At 36.4% G+C, this 21,508-nt stretch overlaps 1 protein-coding gene across 1 annotated transcript in view; it reads right to left on the bottom strand.

Moving 5' to 3' along the window:
- RXFP1 (relaxin family peptide receptor 1) overlaps nucleotides 1-21,508 on the bottom strand; it is a 77,116-nt gene that overhangs the window by 3,998 nt on the left and 51,610 nt on the right. The window contains exons 3-15 of the mRNA XM_065634886.1: nucleotides 12,924-13,028; nucleotides 11,992-12,097; nucleotides 10,640-10,711; nucleotides 8,975-9,046; nucleotides 8,157-8,228; nucleotides 7,243-7,314; nucleotides 6,405-6,479; nucleotides 6,051-6,122; nucleotides 5,090-5,161; nucleotides 4,188-4,259; nucleotides 2,876-2,947; nucleotides 1,219-1,290; nucleotides 753-982 (exon numbers count right to left, since the gene is read on the bottom strand). Coding sequence (XP_065490958.1) covers nucleotides 753-982; nucleotides 1,219-1,290; nucleotides 2,876-2,947; nucleotides 4,188-4,259; nucleotides 5,090-5,161; nucleotides 6,051-6,122; nucleotides 6,405-6,479; nucleotides 7,243-7,314; nucleotides 8,157-8,228; nucleotides 8,975-9,046; nucleotides 10,640-10,711; nucleotides 11,992-12,097; nucleotides 12,924-13,028 — 1,164 coding nt within the window. The remainder of the gene's footprint in view (nucleotides 1-752; nucleotides 983-1,218; nucleotides 1,291-2,875; nucleotides 2,948-4,187; nucleotides 4,260-5,089; nucleotides 5,162-6,050; nucleotides 6,123-6,404; nucleotides 6,480-7,242; nucleotides 7,315-8,156; nucleotides 8,229-8,974; nucleotides 9,047-10,639; nucleotides 10,712-11,991; nucleotides 12,098-12,923; nucleotides 13,029-21,508) is intronic.

The raw sequence follows: 21,508 nt of genomic DNA, 5'->3' as shown, positions 1-21,508 counted from the left end.
ACATAGAGCTGAAGGCTTCTCAGTATTTCAGCTGGAAGTTTTGTGTGGGGTTTAGACTGTTCCCATGGTTAAGCAACAGGCTTTAAAAATCACGGACATTCTGTATTTAGAAACCTTGCAATCATTTTATACACAGTTGATGATTACTTTTCAAAACACAACTAATTGCATCTGTGAAATACTTGTAGACTCTGCTGTATTGAGACAGGGTACTTGAGATTATGGTGACTGTACCGCCATATAGTTTGTCTATAAACCTGTCTTGCTTTCAGGACTAAAATAAAAATTAAAAACCCCTAATTCTTAATATGGGGGAACTAGAAGAGATTGATTTTCTATATTTGCATAAGTAAACTTTTGCTCATGCAAAAATAGAATAATTGTCTTGTACACAATGTTTACACACAGAAATTGCTATTTACCTAAAAAATGTATAGTAAAATTTAGGTTTATGTGCCTTTGAACAATTTGGAATATATACTTCTTCTTTCTGAAGAAACTGGGAATTTGACACAATACCTGCAGCACTAGAATCAAACATGAAACCTTTGGAGTTTATCAGCTGCCAGAGAGACCTCCTGATGCATAAGGTACACAGCATTCTGTATTGTCATTCACAATAGCATGAAAGTTTAGTTAATCCAGTGCTGGAAATAAGTCACTATAATAACAAATATATAATATACAATATATAATATCATATATGCTATGAGGAGACTAAATGAATATTCTTTTACGCATGAAGTACTCACAGCAGAGAGACATTATTGAGATGGCGTGAAGTTTATTCTCCGATCTGATGTAAGGCCTCATGCAGATGACAAAAATATTCCCAAAGCAGGTGATAGCAGATACGACCCAGACAAACACCCTCTGTATGATGCTGGCCAAAAGATTCTCGAGGGATGAAATCCCATCAGTATTCGGCTTACAGCTGCGCACGTGAGGGGCGTATCCACAATACTGGAATTTCTTAAAATATCTGGTTGTGAGAAAGAAAAATAGATAAGAGATGTTTTCTTTTAATTACCAGGATATCAAATCTACCTAGTAACTACTCAGAAAAGATACTCTGAAAGGAGAAAAATTAATTAAATACTGTAGAAATTTGACAACTGCTCACATGCTGCTTTTCATACACTTTTGTTTCCAATTATCCAGTATTCTGTAAATTGTAAAATTCAGACAAAAGAAAGCAAACTGGAATAATCTACTTACATGTGGGAAAGGTTTCTCAGGGGTCTGAACATTCTTCTCTGGATATTTGCAATTTCAATGTCCTCCAAGCTGCTGTAAGCAATATATCTCAGTAAAAGGTCATGGAAACCCAGTAGTAAAAAAGCAAATTTTACGAGCATTTAATTGTGCTTCTATGATGACAGGGAACTAGAGATGAACTTTAATTGCATCTAATCTGTCATTCCTTTGAAACTTGAACAAAAAGTCTGTGTAAAAGCTAAAGTGGAATAAAATAAATGGCAGTTAATTTTAATAAACTCGTTCTTCCGAAATCACAAAGAAGGCTCTTTTTGTGCTCTCAGCAACCAATCTGTGTTTATTATTTTGCCCTTCCGAAGTATTGTTCTACTGATGTTCTTTCATCATCTCTGGGATAATAATAACTTGTTCCAATAGTAATATTTTACGTATGTCTTCTGACTTTTATCTGAGGGAGTGCTTTACTAGACAAACCACTGCAGGAATTCAGTCTTCATTGTGCCAAGAGCAGCACAAAACTGGAACTCAGAACATGGCATAGAAAGGAAGACGCTGGCTTTCTTGTGACACATAGATGGGATTTTTTTTTTTTTTTTTAATATTGAAAACAGCACTATTGTTTCCCCTGAAAGTGTTAGATGAGTAAAGTGTAACTGTGTAAGTTGTTCTTTTAGAACTTCAGTTTCTATGTTCTTCCAGTCCATCCCATCTACTGGTTAGATGTACAACCGGTTAGAGGTCTTTGGTTCTCCCTGTGGGGAGCCTTATTTGAATTCTTTGTTCAATACTTTGAATGCAATATTCATGTGAGTTCTGAGCACATTTAGGCAAAAATGGAGAAAAGTACCAGTCTTACTGGTTAGTTACTGTGGGCTAGTAGGCAGTTTGGTTAGGAGACAAGAAAAAAAGCCCACAATATGGAAGTGTGTGCTCTACCAAGCTGGTTGTTGCAGATGTGCAGTGGCCTGTGAAGATGTACTTAAATCTACCACAGGATAATGTCAGATTAGCCAGACTGTCACTGCACCATCATGCGGTTTCAGGAAGAGCTCTGCTGGCAGAATTGGAGTTAGACCTGCTGTGTTAGTGCACCCACTAAAACTCCCTCTAAACTCTTCAAAAAGATTTGTAAAAGTCCCACCTCCCTCTGACATGTCAGTTGAATTGTACTTGTTTTATATTATTGTTTTCATGGTGTTAGCAGTAGAGTCTCTAAGGATGGAAATATGTCCCCAAACTTGCACATATACCAAATTCCTTTATAATTCCTGTCTTTGCATGTTCTAATGGTACATGCCCATGGTGTTAATAGCCCCAACTGGACCTTGCATGACTCTGAAGTCCTGTGAATAAATTGTGCAAGGTCAAATGAGAGTTGCATTAATCTTATTCTGTAATAGCAGAAAAGACAATGTCCTTTTCTAAGCTCTCTTTTTGTTGGAAAAATTTCCATTATGAAACTAGTATTTTCAGGAAGGAAAAATTGAGTATTGCAAGTAATTATTTTCCAGGCTCAAATTTTTGAGGATCATCGACACAACTATAAGTTATTTCAAGGGTGATTTCTTAACAAACATATTCTGGATCACATCCTTCTGAAAGTGATGCACATAATCACAAAGAAAATATAACTAAAATATGAAAACTTGATACTTACAGGGATTTGAGTTTAATTAGAAAATCAAACTGATCTATTTGTATTTTCTTGATGGGATTGTAAGAAAGGTTCCTGTAAATACAACACAGACACAGGTAACTTCGTACATCTTCCTTACAGCTTGTTCTAGAAGTAAACTCAAACTACGTAACCCATTTGCTTTCCCAGTGCTGGAGGAATGACTTGTACAATTGGCAGTTCCAGCTGCAAATGGTAACTTTCATGTAGTGTTATTCAGCTTGCTCAGCCAGTGGAAAGTGTGGCTGGATGCTTCAGAGGCATGCAATTGCCACGTACACACACACACACGCACAAGTGCCTCCCCCAACCTGATGCTTAAAGGTTTAGACCACAGAAATATTTAGTTATTAGACTTCCTGGACTTGTCTTTCGAGTAAAAGAAGCCAGCAGAGCTGCACGTATTTAGAAATAAATTGCAATTGGATTTGCTAGTTGCTAAAATCTGTTTTTTCATAATCATTCCTGTGAGTTCAGGAGACAGAGGCAGTGGAATGTAATAACAGACATTAGCATTAGATACTGTCACTCTGTGCAAGAGTATTTCTAGGTACCTCCCATTTTTCTTCTCCCTATAACTTTTCTTCATGTTTTCATTTTGATACTGTAACTAAAATGCACAAACGCAATAAATGCAGCTGTACACACTTGGTTGCCCCAGTGTATTGTGATGAATCCCAAAGATGCTGGAAAAGTACAAAAATAGATTATTCTAGATACTACCTCCTCTCCTCCAGAGAGGTCTTCAATTTTGTTACTAGTGCCTCCTTCAGCTTATGTGAGAAAGATTGGGACTTTTCAGCAGCAGCATTTGAGAATTTGCCTATATACATGTCACAGGAAAAAGAGAGACTGACTTTCTAGTTTTATAATATCTTATGCCTTTTTGGAACCCTTTCACAGGAGAAAAAGCAGTTGCGAACAAGTCATCTGTATGATGCTCTTACATGTTTATGATCTCTTTTTAGAGTCAAAAATTGATATTGCATTAAACATTCCTGTCAAATTATTAATTCCTCATGATATAGCTAGCATTTTGTATATGCTAACAAGATCTAGAAAAAGGTAAAATTTGAACTTGTTGTCTTTTGGGACAAGAAAATACACAACTTTTACAAAACTATTCCAGGCAATATGTTATACAGAATTACTTTTGGGACAAATATTTTTTAGGCAGAGCTTAAATGAAGCATACAGACAAAGGTGCTCTTTTCTTTCCCAGCATTCATGACTGAAAGCATCATATCAAATGAAGAATATACAGATATATATAATAATAATCAAGAATCCTTACAGTTGTGAAAGCTCCTTTAGATCCTTAAATATATACGGAGGAAGTGATTCAATCTTGTTGCTAGCCAGATCCCTGCAGGAACAGCCACAGGTAGGATATAGTAAGTTCTTACTAGGCTCAGTAATTTTATGGAACAGTTTTGCAATTTCAAGATATGCAGCTTTATTCTATTGGCCAAATAAGATATTCTTTATTATGTAGGTTACCAGAAGCCTGGACTATAAAAGAATGCTGTTAAAGCAAGGTGATAGCGTAGATACATCAGATCTCTCTTTGCTAATCCAGATATGCCATTAGAAACATAATTATTGTTTTATTTACATCAAAAAGAACGTAAAATACCCTTAACTTGGGTTGTAGGAGTTTGGAAATAAAAGATATTGTTTCGTGATGGGAATTCTTTCACATGGGCTAACTAGCACATCTTTCCCTTAGTTCTTCTCTCTACCTTGCTCCTTATTTTCACAGAACACAAATCCTGGTAACTGTGGACAAAAGAGCAAAAGTCTCCATCTGACTGAAACTGGTAAACTGGTCTAAAAGATACTGAAGGCAGACACGCACCTAGACTGTGCTGATGTAAGATTAATATTATTCTGTTCAGGGAACGTAACGATCTCATGAGCAAAACCCAACATCATTGATACAGAGTATGTACAGCGTGTTTCAAAAAGATGGGCCCAATTTCAAAGTAATTTCAATTTGAAATTGGGTACATCTTTTTGAAACATCATGTATTTTATCGATGCTTTCTTCCCTGGTAAATATATAGAAAAAACTTGAGGATGGATGCTATTTCCAGAGAATTTTATGTGAAATGGAATTTATGATAAATGATACTTACAATATAAATTATGAAACTTTGTGGCTTGTTGTACAAGTAAGAGAAGAAGTCTACTCACAGTTCATCTAGCATCTGGAGAGAAGAAAAGCTGTTTTCATGTAAAGAGCTGATTTTATTTTGTCTCATCACCCTGAAAGAATCAAACAGACTTACGTTGCTGCTTCTTGACATCTATCTGGTTTTGGAGAAAACTTTTTATAAACTTTTAAAATTCTCTCTTCTTTGCATCTTAAAATATTTGCCTAATTCTGTAAACAAGCTAATTCGATCTAGAAGCTTAACATTTTACCATTTGATAAATAACTTCTGTTGCCTATACACGCATGTAATTGTGCATGTTTATATACATCCACAGGAGGCTGGTATAAAAGGACTGAGAGCAGGAGGAAGATTATGTGGGCTATAAAGCTTTTTGGCCACAGGCATGTGGACATGCAACTTCTCCTTCACCTGTGTTTCATCTGCCACTGAGCTTGCTCCTTAAATGAGTAACCTGGATTTTAAAAGCAAAGAGAAATCCAGGAATATGGGTACTGCACAAGTGTTAAAAATTGAAAGTAACAGGTACCACGGAGCTTACTAATCTATCAAAAAGTGGAAGGGATTTTCTGAAGATGATTATGTCACGACTGAAGAAACGTTTGGGAAAATTTTAAAATCAGCCATCCAATCAAACTCTTTAAAATTAAGAAACAAACTATGTATTTTGTACGTTTGCTGCTTTTTATTATGAGATTTTTTTGCTTCCTTTTCCAAGTAAAAATTTATAATGAAAATTCCTAAATCGAAACATCAGTCAAAATCGCTTCAGTGGAGTTTAGTTGCACATATCAACTCTGAACTTTGCTATAAATGCTAACAGTGGTTATTCTGTACGGTGCTTATTTAAAAGCAAGCATTTTAATTTAATCTGCTTGAGATCTAAATAACCGTGATACTCAGGAAACTTTTATATTGGCTGTTGACTGTGCAGCACAAACATATCTCATTCTGGCTGACTAGCATATCCTATTACTTACAGGACAGTTAAAGTGTTGCAGGAGATGAAAGTGACATTTCTTACATGATGGATATGGTTGCCTTCAAGGTCTCTGGTGTATAAAAACAAAGCATTAGTCACTGAAAATAAATTCAGGCAGGTATTCTAAGGTAATTAAAGAAAAATACTATCGGAAGTTCATGACTGCACAAAAAAGAGTGGGAACAAGACATCTAATATTGCTGTACATCTAGTTGATGACTCCAGGTCATCAACTCTGCAGTGACCCAGCAGACACTCTGCAAGATCCAGTGGCCCATTAGAAAAAGTAGTCCAGAAGCGCCATACAAAGACAGCAAACCAATATTTTTCTAGTGAAATAAGGCAGACTTACAACCAGTTTAGTCTTGGCATATATTGGCACAGAGGTTTATCAGGCAAATGAGTAAGAGAATTATTCATCATCTCTCTGAAAAAAAAAAAAAAAGAAGAAGATAATAGATGGCTATAATTGCCAAAAATTACATTATAAAAAAAATTCTCATCTCTTACGTTTGTACTTTTGAAAAAAAGGCAGCAAAGCCTGATGTGTTTCTCAGAGTCCTGGAGGTAGCATTTTCTTAAACTTCTGCATATTTTCCCCATGACATCCTTAACTTGTTAATTATCACATAAAAGGGAGATGTTCACTTCATTCACTTCACTTCCAATTCTTTTTAAATAAAACATAACAAGTCAATACAAACATTTTGACTAATCTGTCATAACCCACAACTTCTATCGTGATGGAAGAAGTGGGACATGGCGGGAGGTTTCTTTCTGGGCTGCAGGGGAAGGGAGTCCCTTGTCTTTGGGGCTGGAGAGGGCAGTGGCATGTTGTGGACAGGCTCTCGGGGAGGGAAGCTGGGGGCAGGAGTTTTGGGACCCTTTCCTCCTGCACCCTGGCTCTGGTGGACAACTGCTGCCCATTGCTGCAGCTGCCATGGCCTTGCCTGCTCAGGGATTTTGTCTTTTTACCATTTTTCCTACCCATCTCCCTATACTTCTCCAGACAGCGCATGTCCACTGTTGCCAAAATCTTCCTACTCCATCACATCTTGTCTGCGAGTAAGAAAAAGCCACAGGTACTTTGTGGTGAGCAAGCACAATCCTTATAAAAAGTTTTTTATATATATCTGCCTTTTCTGTTCTGTTATTTTAAATAACATTTTAAGTTCTTATTCCATACTTACAGGAGAATAAGTGATTTGAGTCCGTAAAATGTTAATGGAGAGATCCGATTTATCCTATTATTTTCGATTATCCTATAAATTACAGCAAAACATGCATCAGATTGATAACTGCAGTCTTAAATTGAACAGGTGATAAGTAATTTACTTTGAAGTGGATTTCTTCAAATGTCCATTCAAACTACTTAAAAAAATAAACATACTACTCCTTAGCAGGTCAGAGTCTTCACTGAATTAATTTCTTTCCAGAAGAATTTAATGCAAAATAAAAAGTTAACTTAGAGACAGCAATTACTTTCAACTAAGGAAAAAGTGTTTTCCTGTGAATTTTTAAAATTCTTTGATCAAGACGCTTTGAATGGATCCCCTGTGAAAATAAAGCAGCACCATCTAACAGTGTTCCATGGCAATCCAACAGTTCCAAAACGCACAGAAAAACATTAGGCATGTTATTATTTGCTTTTTTAAAAATAACTTTACTGAGTCAAAATAGTGTTTCATCTCCAACTGTCTGAAAAGCAGTAAAAACCCCAATATTTTGGATTATGACAGTTATTTTCTCTGGGACATTTCAAGCACTATTTACAGGGAAAGACCTGCCCCCAAATTATCTTTCTACTATTTGATAGTATCTGAATGATTTCATGCATTAATTTTTAACAAGCAATTACTAATAAGCATTATTTAGTATTGTAAAAGTCATCAGTCATTGGAACCATTATGACTCAAGAACTAATTTCTGGTCTCCCTAAAGTCAATTGGATTTTTTCCTCACACAGTGTAACAGGAATTCTTCCTTAGTTGCTATCTCATATAAAGTATTGCTACGCACATAAATGAAAGCAATTCAAATATTTCTTTCTCTTGCTTTAATTATTCCTTGAGAAAATAAACGTACAAATAAGAAAGCAACATACAGCCATTCAAGTTTGTGGAGATCTTCAAAGACACCAGGCTTCAAACTGGTTATCTTGTTGTTACTTAGGTATCTAAAACAAGACCAACCAAAGATAAAGGAATAGAACGATTAATTAGCATCAGATGCATGAAAACAAGTTTTAAGATTTTTTTTCCCCTGGTAATTTATCAGAATACCACTGAAATTTTCATAATTCTATTATGGTAATTTTCATGCCCTTCTTTGAGAGCAAGGCAGGACTCTTGCTAGTGAGGACAATTATGTAGAACATTTTGTCTTATCTATGAGAAAACACAACAAGCTAAATCTTATATTTTGACTGTGGCATATTTTAGGCCCTTCTCTGTTTCCTTCCATGGAGCTATTCATTCCATGAATGTTCCCAGGATCCCATTCAGTCTTTGTTAAGGACATTAGCCATAAATGTAGATACCAGAACTACGGGGGGAAAAAAAAAGCCTGTGAAATTAAGAGGGAGGGCTACCATAAGTGGTCTGGGAAGGTAGTAACAGCAGCTGTAATAACAGATAATCAACCACACTCATGACGGAAAAATAAGAGGTACAACATTTTAAAATTTTCCTTTTAAAAACACTGTATCAACACTTGCATTAATATTTTCAGAGTATTACCCAGTCTGATAAACTTGCGCAGACAGCTCTTAATCTATCTTTGCTTTCTCAATCCAATCATTGAGTCAAAGCTTTGGACAATTTTGCAACTTCCTAACATTAAATCAGAGAGAGACATGTCCATAGCGACTCTCAGAGCTCTTCCTGCTGCTTTTAACCTAAATATTCAAAAAGCAATACTTACAGTTTTGTCAAGTTATATAAACCTTTGAAAGCACGTTCAGATACAGCTCTGATTTTATTATTCTGAAGATACCTAAGAAGATATAAAACCAACGACAATTGGTTTTCTCTAAGTAGCAAAGTCAAAGCGAGCATAAATAATGAATTAAGATCCTTCACCTAAACTGAATGCATGTGTGATACTTGAAAAGAAGCTCTTAAAATAGTTACACCTTAAATTTGACAATAACCATTTCACAGCTATAGCTGTAAAGACTGCAAAGGTATTTTAAGAGAAATACTGCCCCACCATCAGATCTACAAAATCAATTCCAAGAGGCACTTGATTTGCCTGAGGTGAACAATGAAGTGGTTGGTTGGGACCCCCATTTTAGATCCTAACCTTGCAGTTCTCACCTGTGTGACTTGATCTTTATGTTTAGCCAGACCCCTGCTACAAGCAAAATTTTGCTTCACAAGTGTCAACTTCAAATGCATTTTTGAATTTTCTGTTTATAGTATCAGAGAATTTTCAAAATGCTTTTTTTTTAATATAATAACATAAATCGAATCTTATTAATCATTTGTAAACTAAATACTATTTTTTCTTCTGTTTATCTACTTTGATGGACTAATGAGTTCAAAAATATTATCAACTGCAAACATTAAATCCTTTTCAAATAATATAAAAGCATCATAGTGTTATTCTCTGAGTAATATTTAAGTATAAATCCTTTTAATTAAATTACAGTTAATAAAGCATCCAGATGCATTCCTGTTAAAAAGCAATAGGAAATCTAGCAGTCTTCTACAAAATGGGTTTGTGTTGAACACTGCTCAAGGGCTTTCTGAAAATGTACAGTTATCGATCAGAAAGGTGTGAAATTAATATTAGAAACAAATGTTTTTGAAGCTATATATGGGTTTCTTTTAATGAAAATTTATCTTTCAAGACTTTAAGGTCATAATGGCACTTGGCTTTATGAACACAAGATGGTGCTGCAATACAGCCCAGTTGCCATAAAAGTTAGACTTCAGTAAGTTTTCTAGGAATGTTCAGTACCTCAAATTGATAATGTAGGAGCCCAGCTCTAGACTTCTGCATTTAATTCTTAATTTCACTAATTCTGCATAAAGCAAACTTGTTAAAAGCTATGATTCTTCAACAACATATATGTCATGCATCATAAAACATAACACAGTATTGTGTTGCCATAACAATTTGACTAGTTGGGGCGTTATCAAACTGGTACCAGAAATAATTAGGAGTAAAACCAAGTGCCATGTGAGTGAACTTTCGACAACAATCAGAAGTTTAAGTCTTCAAATGTTTGTTTTGCAGAATAAATGGATTAAGTTACTTTAATTTCTTTTGGCATATTACTGTTCATTATAAATGTAACTTCATTCAGACATGATGAAAGTTTAGCATTTTTCTGGTATAAAATACTCAATATAAAAAATAAATATGAAGAAATTATGGTTTTGCAAAGAGAGAGATCTCAAATCAAGATATTTGAGCCAAACAGGTTACACAAGTAGACGAGGCGCTGAAGGGTCAGACAATACAGAATTTTGAGTATCAACTGAGGGCTGGCACTTAGATGTTAAGTCCCGTGTATGCGAGAGGAAGAGGATGGACATTTAAGTTGCTAAATAGATATTTTAAGTTGGAGCACTCCCTTACAGATTTTTAAGGTCTTGGTATTTCTTGAAAATGTCAGCAGAAAGTTTCCTTAGCAGATTCCTCTGAAGAGACCTGTAGGAAAGAATACTCACAGTAAAGCTGCTCTCCTGGCTTCCTACAGTGCTGCCACTTTTGTTATTTCACACTGCTAAATAATAAAAGCAACATGAAACCATCTGAACATTCTACCTCTTTTTGTCTGAATATTTGTATTTATTTAAGTAGTAAGCCAAATACTTTATCACAAAAAGAGATATTTTTCCATGGCCCCAGAGCAAGTGACAAAATGACAGTTAAATCTGAGAGTTAAAAATATTTGAGTATAAACTAAACTACAGATTTCTTTCAAACCTCTAATGCATATAGAGTTTATTTCCCAGTGCAGGTGTCCCTATGTCTCCATCTCCATTGGGCACTGACTCCAGTGTCCTTTCAAGACCAAAAATCATTCAGGATGTGGTTGGATTAGAAGAGAGTCCATCCAGAAGCCAGCTGAACCAACTCACTGCTTTTCCTAAAGCTAGAACCGGGCCACTGTTTTTGAAGTCATTGTTGATCCTCAGCCAACAGCTAATTTAAATATGTATTTAACATTCCAGATCAATCTTTGCTATGAAGTATTGTGGTATTTGAACACGGTCCCAACAAGGAGAATCTCAGCCACGTGTGGGCACCAAGCGGTACCAAACAGAAAGACCTTTACTCCTGCTCTACGGGGAAGACCCCCGTGTAAGGATACGTGATGCTGCCCCCTGCTTGCTGCACAAAAAACGGACTCTCAAAACAGTGATGTGCAAACTAAGATCATTATCAACCATTCTCTGTTTTGTTCAAAAATTTTGGCTTAGACATATGTATCTGTATGATGACCCAGCCCAGATTAAATCCTTTTAAGTAACGGCATATTCAGAGACAACAAATCAGACTACAAAGATTTGCTCAAGCAGGTAGTTCCACTGAGTTAAAGGTTATTGACTTCAATGGCAGGAATATAGACTAGGAATATTGTCAGGATCATAGAATAATAAAAAAGAAGTCCTGAGCATTATGTTTTAAAAGGAAACATTTATTTTGAAATTTCTTTTGATCTCCTGAAACTGTTTCTAGCTCAAGTCACTGTTACGAACATGAAACAATCACTTCACAAAGTCTTTTAGCTCCTTTCCTTTCCTTTTATACAGGGAAAATCTGTGCTTAAAACCTGAAAGGACTTGTTAACAGAGAGACACTATACCTTCACAAGCACCAGCTGAGCCAACTGGTCATAATTATAAGGCTGTAGTTGTGAAAAATTTGTAGAATTGATAGTCAAACTTGAAAAGAGCAAGAGACCACTTTCCTGCTCTACTTACATTATGGTTACATTTGAAGACACTGACGGGACAGCACGCAATTTGGCAGCATCGCAGAAGATCTCCAGCCCTTGGCAGGTACATCCTGCTGGCACAGCACCAGCCACTGCGTGAGAACAAGAACGTGGTCGTGCCAAAAGGTGGGAGGGGTGGTGTGCAGGGATGTGGAGGAAAGAAAAATGGTGTAAAAGAACACTGAGCACCAAGACAGACATACCAGGCTGTGTTAAACAGAAGTTTTTCATGTAATTGATTTAGGCCTGGGAAGACCCTAACACATAAAAGGACACAAAAAATTGTGTTACCTCCTGACTTCTGTGAAAGAGCTTCCAAAACCTCTTGAGCTTTAGGCTTGATATACAGGAATCTGTCACAGATTTTTTTTGTGGCTCTTTTTAAGATTATTTAGTCCTCTTATATTTACTAGAATGAGCACAATTCTGTCCAAGTGAAAATGGGATAAAAATGGGTCAGGAAGTCTTTGCTCCCTTTGACTCCATCTCTGTTCTTTAAGTTAGTGTTCGTAGTAGACAGCAGAGCCAGAAAATCTGCACAAAGGGATGAATGCCCACAGAAGTGGAGAGGGTTTGCAAGAATAATTTGATATACAAAGAAGTGAATTTGGAGGAATGTTGCCTCCATTTTACTCTGAAAGTTGTGTGTTTCTCGGTCTTCTAATAGTATTGATTTATTCAGATAAACATTTATACTACCCTCCTAATTGGCACATGTTTGACACTTCTCTTATAGAAAATGAATCATTGTTAATGGAACTGAAATTAGTTTCAATGCAATTGTTTGTCTGAGACATTGTCTGTTCTACTATAAATGAAACTGTGATATATTTCTCTGTCAGATAAGCATATTTGTTGTGTATTTCTTTCTAGGGATCTTTAGTAATAATCACACAAATAGTATCTGTAGTTACTTACAGCACTCAGGTGTCTTTGTCTGAAATGCATACAGAGATTTCAGTTTACTGTATTTGTCCTTTGTATAATGTTTATCAAATTGCAGAGACCATCCGTTGTTGTCCTCTAATAAAAACAAAACAAAACCCACAACACAAATAGAAGATACATTAGAATAGCAATAGAAGGTAGAAATACCTTCACTACTCTGAGTTGCATCAAGTTTTATCTAAATAACACGTATTTTCCAGAACATTTCATAGACCATTAGATGGCTTTATCTTTATACAGCTGCCTAATCACAAGTATATAAAGAGATGAGGAGCTGCATAGTAGGAACAGCTTTTATTATACCTTCAACAACAACGTTTTCTGCGACAATTGCACCAAAAAAGTATAATATTTCACCTTAGTAATTTTTAGGAGTCTAAAAATGAGACCAAACATATTTTCCTATCTCCTTAAACATGCGGGTTTGTCACTTTGTCCAGGAAACCTCAAATGTTTACTAAGACTCCAACTACTTCTTTCAGAGGGCTGTCTCACACTGTAATTTTTTTTCCCTGAAAATCTAAATGAAGGCCAAATGAACACTGCTTTTCAAGATAACGGGTGACATGGTATAACATATTCAAGTCAGTATGTTTAAGGTAAACTTAATATACTCCTTCTTAAACAAAGCGTTATTCCATATTACCAGTTTGGTCACTGTGCATAGATGTACTGGAACAAAGTGGTCTGTGGCCATAAAGGTGAAAATGAAGAGCAGACCTTTCAGTTCCTTCCCACAAATGGGGATTTCCAGATACAGCGGTGCAGGAAAAAACTACAGACCTGTTTCTTGGAAGTTTGTCATATATCCGACATCTGTAATTAAATGATCAGGTAACCACTTCCAAAATAGGCAGGAATACATACCACCACCAAAAAAAGACCCCCTATCTTGCCTTTAAAAGCTGTGATCTGATTTTAGTTTTATTAATTTGAGTCTGGCCTCTCTTCAGCTTTAATAACACTCACACTCTTTTAGTTTAAAGCATTTCATTTGATGAATATGCCCCAGTAGCAGAAATGCTCTTTCGAATGGCAGTCACCAGCTGGTGAGTCAAAGCATCAGTGATAACTGAAAGCATTACTTCGTAAGGATACCTACTGTCAAACAACATTTATAGGAGAACTCTGAGGATGGCTCTGTTTTGCTAGTCATTACAGTCTTAGTTTCACTTTTATGATATGTTAGCATCAGTCTTTCCCCTGCAATTTCACATGGGAATTGTTTAGTTATACTTAAATACAATTCCTCGCAGACATTTCTCTATAAATCTTTATATTCAAGTAAGCATTACTACTATATCTATTGCCTCCAAAACAGGCAGGGAGGAAAAAAAATTTACTTCATTGCAACTTTTCCCATTCTGAAACAGTGTCTCATTTTTCATGTCACATTACAACTCAGTTGTTTTCTCAGCTGGGTAGGAAAACGACTTCGAAAGCATTTCCCGAAGCCCGGCTGTGGAGCGTCTGCAGATGGAGCTGTTCTGAGAGGTGCCTGCCTCTTCGCTGCCTAAACTGAAAAGAAGTGCCATACATGATGATAAATAGATATTATGAAAGATTAAGTAAGTTCAGGCAAACTACCCTCTAGCTAGTTATTCATTCATTATGCATAAATGGAAAAAATAAAAGATTCAAAGCAACCCCAAATCTCCGTCTTCACGAATTGCTCCATTAAGGGAAAAGACAGACTTGAAAAGTGGCTTCTTCACTTGAAAACTAATGTAAATTAATTTCTGCTCTGCAAGAATGCCAGCTTCCCACCCAGAGAAGACATTTAAGCATATTTTACTAACTTCCTCAAGAGCACCTGGTATGCTCTGATCTGTTAGCAATTTTTCCAGTTTAGATCATGAAGCTGATATTCAGAAAGAGCCTAATGCATTTTGGACAAAACGAAAGGTGTTGGCAAGCCTGCGGAAATATTGCTCCCACCTGTTTTAAATGCTCAGCAGAATTCAGTTTCAGGACTACCTGCAACATGGAACCTGTAATTGATGAAACGATGAGAACAGATCGTTGCCAAGCGGTGAGAACCTTACAAACCTACTGCCCTGTTGTTAGGGATGTAATGAAGTTGCCCCCTATCACTGTTTCTGAATATGTAACTGGACCACAACGACTGAATTTAATTTGCTAGACTGGGCCCAGCAACTGGGATCTGAAGAAACTAGTGCGAATATAATGCATGCAGCAGAAAGGAGACTTAAGGAGAAAACAATCTTTCACCGTGGATTTTTAAACATAAATTTGTAAAGATATGCTAAAAATGAGATTATTCTTGGAGTATAATAATACCAAATAAATATTTTGCACCATACATTCTTCTGGGATTTGATGAAACAGTTTGTATAAAACTAAAGACTGCCCCAGGCAGGAATAGAGTCTCAAAATATTTGTGGACTTTCTGATTTGTAATTACATTCATAGAAAATTTTGGACACCTAACCACAGATTCTGAATATATAGTTTAAAGCCATAAATTCTAATCCTCCCATGAGCCAAAGAATATATAAAGTATCATTTTTCTGCATTTCCCTGCCTCTGACACTAGAGAGTGGATAGAGATTTTATTCCACATTTTAGTATTTTTTTAATGCTTTGCCATGTGACAAAGTGCGTACAAGAGGTGACCACAACTGTGGTTCACATCTACAGAGAAAAAGGATGAGCACTGCTTCCTACACTGATGGGAAGGAGGGACCAGGTCACCGCAAACGGGAAGTTCTCCAGAGTTTTCCAGGAAGTTGAGAGGCAGCTGTGTATTTTTGGGTGGCCATAAAAGAGAAAGGGGGAAAAAAGCACAGAGGAAGGAGAAGATAGATTATTTTGTACTGGAAGCATTCCAGTTGTCTGGAGTTTCTGGTCAGTTCATTTGAAACAACAGGCTTTTCTCATGGCATTGATTTTTCTGCCTTCTACTAGAAATACAAAGGCATATCTGAATATGACAAAACAAGTTATTCAAAGTTTTCTGACCTTCAGAAATGTTTGCTTTGGGCCAAGTTTTGCGCCCAAGCCTGGGGCAGTCTTTAGTTTTATACAAATTGTTTTGTCAAATCCGAGAAGAATGTATTGCGTAAATAACTATATTTAGTACAAGTGTTTGGTGAAGCGCTCAATGCCAGAACTGTAAATCACATCGTGATCATTTGAAGTTCATATGGTAGGTTTGTGACCTGTTTACCTCTGTTGAGACGAGGTTCTCCAAATGCTTTAAGAAATGAATGCTAATAGTACTGGTCTTGAAATCCCAAATCTATCACTTGGGGGAGTACAGCTCAGATGAGAAATTACTTTTTCCTGAGCCAGTTCTAAAACAAATTATGTTGGCTGCACTTCTGTAAAAATGAGATCTGAGAAAACAAGGCAACAGCAAGTATTTACATGCATGGGATAAGTGAAATAAGTAATTGTAAACAGGACTTATCTGCCCACTGGATTAAAACACTGTTCCTTGCTAAAAGTTGTCAATTACCATATTTCTGATGGGAAAGAAAATGAGAAAGAGTATATTAATCCTGGCAAACTACAGACTTGAATAATCTGTTCAGTGACAGATCCAAGAAAATATCAGCTTTACTCAATTTATTGTACATATTTTATTTAGGTTGGAGCTTCTGAAAAGGATGTTATTTATACGACTTTCCCCTTCTCTTGGCCATGTCGTCATGGGTTATTATGCAGAGAAATGCTATCAGTTAAATGCATAAGCACTCTAAAGAGACACTGTGTCACCCTCTGATTTTGCCTTTGCTGTTGGTGGTCATAACCCGTAGACTTATTTCTTTCTGCCAATTGTTCAAATATACTTTCTCTTGATGTAAGAAATGACTTCAGGCTTTTCACAAAGACAGATTTCAGTACAACAAGGAAAACCTGTGTCCTTAAGACAAGAAGTAATTCCTTTAAAGTGTTTAGAGACGAAGGAATATAATTGCCGTTTTCCATAGTGTTGGGACATACTGATACAGTCTAATAACTTACAGTGAGACCAAAACCAAACTGAGATTTTACGAAGTGGAGTGTTACAGTGCCTGGAGCATTCAACTCTGGGACTAAATTCCACAGTCTCAATTCACATACCCAAGTGGAAAAAACTGAAGAACCTAAAACTGGATGCCTACCAGTCAAGGGAAAGGCAATTTACCTCACATCAAGCTGTGTGCCACTACACATTGACTGCATCCTGTACCTGCTGATTCATTGAAATGTAGCTTGCCTACTTCTATGTGACAATGCAGTCACAGAAAAACAGACAGGAATTAAATAAATTCAAATAAGGTTTACACTTTTCTGGATGAGCTAGATCACATGCAAACACAAGTTTACTCTTGATTGTAAAATAACTTAATTAATCCAGTGCAACTTTTAAGAAAGTAGGCAGGCTCAAATTTCCAAAAGATGTCTTCTCAATAGTGGATCTTTATTCCTGTGAAACACTTGCATAGGGGAATTTTCCAGTTTATACAACAATACTTTTAATCTTTATAGATTAATCCAGTTTTATCTCCTGTTTTTCTTGAAGCATTTGTGATTTTTAAAATAAATGTGACAGAATAAATTAAAATGAGCTAATAGCATGAATATATCTATAAAACCTTCAGTTAAAGTTCCCCTAGCTTAGCAGCAAGTCACTACAGTGCAGACCAGAAGAGACACAAGTCTAGTGAAATGTGAACATTCCTTTCAGTTATCAAAAATAAAGATCTCAATAATGAAATTGATTAAAAGCCTCTAGAGCTTCAGCAAAACTATTCTATTTGTTGATATTTGGACATCCTGATTACTTCAGTGCTGTATGCTGTGGATGAATGGCAATGGCAGCAAAAATTAAGTTGGGCCATATACAAAAATTTCCATGTAGAGATTGAAAATCTGATCCTTTGTCAAATATTTGCTACATTTTAAGCATGCCGTTGACTTCCAAGTGTTCTCTTTTTGCCTCATAAACAGAATTTACTGTCTAGGCCTCAAAACAGAATGGTGTCTCATATATTTAAATCTCACACTTTAAATATGATGGAAAAAATGCCATGCCAGGAAAAGATGAGACTAACTATAACATTATTCATTATTAGTATTAATTTGAAATAGAAGTTGTCAAGATCCTCTGCAATGTGGTGAGGCAAAAATGGGAAATTCAGACCTTCTGAAATTTCTCATCCCTTATGAGTAATCTTGTAATATTAAAATATACATCTTTTGTACAGTTGTTTTGAAACATCTCATAGAAATTTAGGTTCTGCTATGGAAATCTAGAAGATGATTTAATGAATCTACAGAACTGTAATAATTCTCTGTAAGTTTATAGATCTTCAAAGAAACATATATGAAAACAGCACGACATCTATGTAGATTAGTATTACTTTCATCCTGTTGAATTTTATAGGTCCTTTTAAAAAAGAGACAGTATGGTGTAACTTATTAAATAAGGCAAGCCAGTCACCGGATGACTGCCTGTCACACAGTAACAGACGAGGCCTTTGCTTTTAGAGTTAAATAGGTGCAAGACTTCAAACAGCCGCTCCCTGCCCTGTTTTTTTCAGAAACCTGTGTCTGTGATTTCCAGTCTACGAGCTAGACAGACCTTAACAAACATGTAAAAATGAACTTTGCAATTGGGGAGCTGAATGCTGCCTTTTGTTCAGAGACCTCTTAGGCATGGGAACAACACAATAGTAAATATATTTAGCCAGTGAAGAACTCCTCCGGAGAGTCAGAAACATCTTAAATTAAATCTGCAAGCCTGTTCTTGCTTCACTGGACTGGAAAAATGTGGCTATGACACTGTGATTAAAAAACAAATGCAGACACACTACAACCACTGCTTAACTGCCAAAAAAACAATTTTGCAGAACTATCAGCAAAATTGTCCAGAAGCCAAATTTCTAAACACTAAGGAAACTTGTGCTCTCAAAATAGCTCAGGCTACTTTGTTCCATTAACTACTCTACATAATTAAAGACCCTGCTTGTGAAAAAAGATAAAATGAAACACTCTAACATGGGTTCCTTCCATTCCCCTTTTATTATTGCTAGTATATAGAGTGGTAGTCAAATATGTAACAGTAGTTGCTGGTGTTTTAATGCCCCATTCACAGTGAAACAATCCAGTCTACAGAGGTGCAACAGGTTAGGCCCAATGAACATGATTTTGGTTTTGAAATTAATAAGAATTCTGTTTTTCGCATTTTTAACAATTCTTACATCGTCATAATTTTATTCTAAATATGACTTATACCTGCGTTATTTGCACATAACTATTTCCTCTAGGAATTTACTAGTAATAAATGAAGAACCTATTTCAACAATTTCAGTTTTGAAAAGAAGCATGAGAGCTATTCAGTAGCGTGAAATGGCAGTAACTGTAATTTTAAATAAATTATAAACTATATCTACTCAATTCCTAACTAATTTTAAGAAAAGAAGAATCAAGTCATTTACTCATTAGAGTTATGTATACAGACTGCATGGGAAGATACTATATCTCCCATTTCTGTGACAAGTTGCAGGAGGTCACAACCTAGATTTCTTCATCTCATCTAGGGAAAAAACAAACAAACAACTAAAAAAATCACTGCTAGCACAGTGCTCCCAGACAGTGTTATCCAGTACTATTTAGGAAGGCTGGCATATGAGTCACCGTCCTGGTTTTGTTAAAAACAAAACAAGTTTCTCTTTTAGCGAATTTTTCTTTCGGCTAAGTTCTTCTAAGTAACTGCACTTTTCTGAAGTTGGATACATGTTTTTCCAGACATAGCAATGGTACGCATGGTCGCTGATGAGAATGCACGTCCCATAAGCAAGGAGGAGCGAACTGAACAGGTGACTAAAACTGACCAACTAAGTATTTCATCCCATCCATGTCATAACACCATATAAAAGTGGGCGATCACGAGGGCCTCATTCTCTCTTCGACTATGGCCGGCACCTGGAGAGGACCCTGTCTGCCGTCCCTGTGAGCTGAGGCCTAGTGACAGGCCCTGCATCCTCGAATCCAGTTCCAGTTTGCTGTGGATTCCAACCCAGGACTTTTGGGTGCCTGCCCTGCAGCTGCTGAAGCAGTGTGGAGCTGGGAAATTCAAGATTGGTTTTGTATATTTTCTATTATTTTCTCTATTTTATTAGTAGCATTAGTAAAACATTTTAAACTTTTTCCAACTTGCAGTTCCTCTCCCTCTCTTTGCCCTCCTATTGCCTTTCCTTAGTGGGGAGTGGGGGCTAGGTGTGGGGAAGGGGAGGGGGTTAACAAAGCATCTGCCATGGTTTATTGTTGCCCTGCAATCAAATGGTGACAGTCACAAATGTTGTTTTTTTTTTTTTAAGCATCTGAGATTTTAATTAGTTTCCTAATTTAGGTAAGTTATGATTCTTTGCTCACTGAAGACACTGGGAGCCTTTCCACTGATTTTAGTGGAGTTAGTCCAGGTCAGTTTTCACCAGGTTCAGCCTTGCTTTAAAAGACATGTTTGTGGTCAAAACCCCAGGTAGCATGACTGAAGATTTCACGTCACTATTATTGTTTGCATTTTAAATTAGAACAAAACATCATAAATCCAAGAGCTAGACAGATTTTTGACTGCATGTTTGAGTACTATCAAACCCTAATGGAAGTGAGGAATAACTTTAAAATCTGAAAGCAGGACTATTTTTAAAGAAATCAGTGCACCTGCACTTTACATCCAAAGGATTCTCAGAACTTGCAACTACAGAATGCTGACACATAGTGCTAAATGTGTCAGAAACAAAGCAGTAGGGCTTAATCTTAGACTTCAAGACATATCGTAAAATATGCTTTCAAATTGGCCAGGTAGGATGTAAAGTCCAGAGATCCCCCTGAAAGGAGAAAAGCTCAGTACCTTTTGAGATCTGATTATGTTTCTGTATTTCTCCATTTACAACTTTGTACCAAACTAAATTCAAGAGCTGGTGGGTGGTTTTGGAACAAGAAACTTGAGGTAAGATACAATGCAATTTACTGGGAGGCTTCTCCCCAAGAACTGGCATCATATCAGCATCACAGCTAATTTGGAGTTAGGATGAACAAATCATGCTGACTATCCAGCAAAATGGCTGGAATATTAGGGTCAGTTGCAACAAAGATCTTAGAAGATCACCCAGGAAAAACAAATATTCAGTCTCAGTGATACAAAATTTAGCTGCAGACCTTAGTTTTATGTCTATTATTTTGACATGGAGAGCATGGTGGAAGTGAAGGAGGAAGGAGATTTGAAGAAAGCACCATGAAGCCAATCTTTATGTGCCTGGGTTGGAAGTGAATGGCGATGGCGACGTCTGAAAACATATCTCTCAGTGAGGATTTAGTTTAGTTTGAAAAATGTATAATCATGTTGTGCTGTTATCAGACACGCAGTGCACGAAACAGACCTAATACTGCAAATCATCTCAAAGGTTACAACAATAAATATCTTTATAGGAATTAAGTGGGGAACAAGAGAACTTCACTCATTAAAAGAGGAAAGGGACTGAATTGCTACAAGATGGTTGGAGTGACAAGTTTCAGTATTTTCAGAGACTCCTGTTGTGTTG

This window comes from Caloenas nicobarica, chromosome 4, assembly GCF_036013445.1.
Source record: "Caloenas nicobarica isolate bCalNic1 chromosome 4, bCalNic1.hap1, whole genome shotgun sequence".
In the NCBI taxonomy this organism is placed as follows: Eukaryota; Metazoa; Chordata; class Aves; order Columbiformes; family Columbidae; genus Caloenas; species Caloenas nicobarica.
Note: the sequence above shows the minus strand (reverse complement) of the source record. Positions and strands in the feature narration are given on the sequence as shown.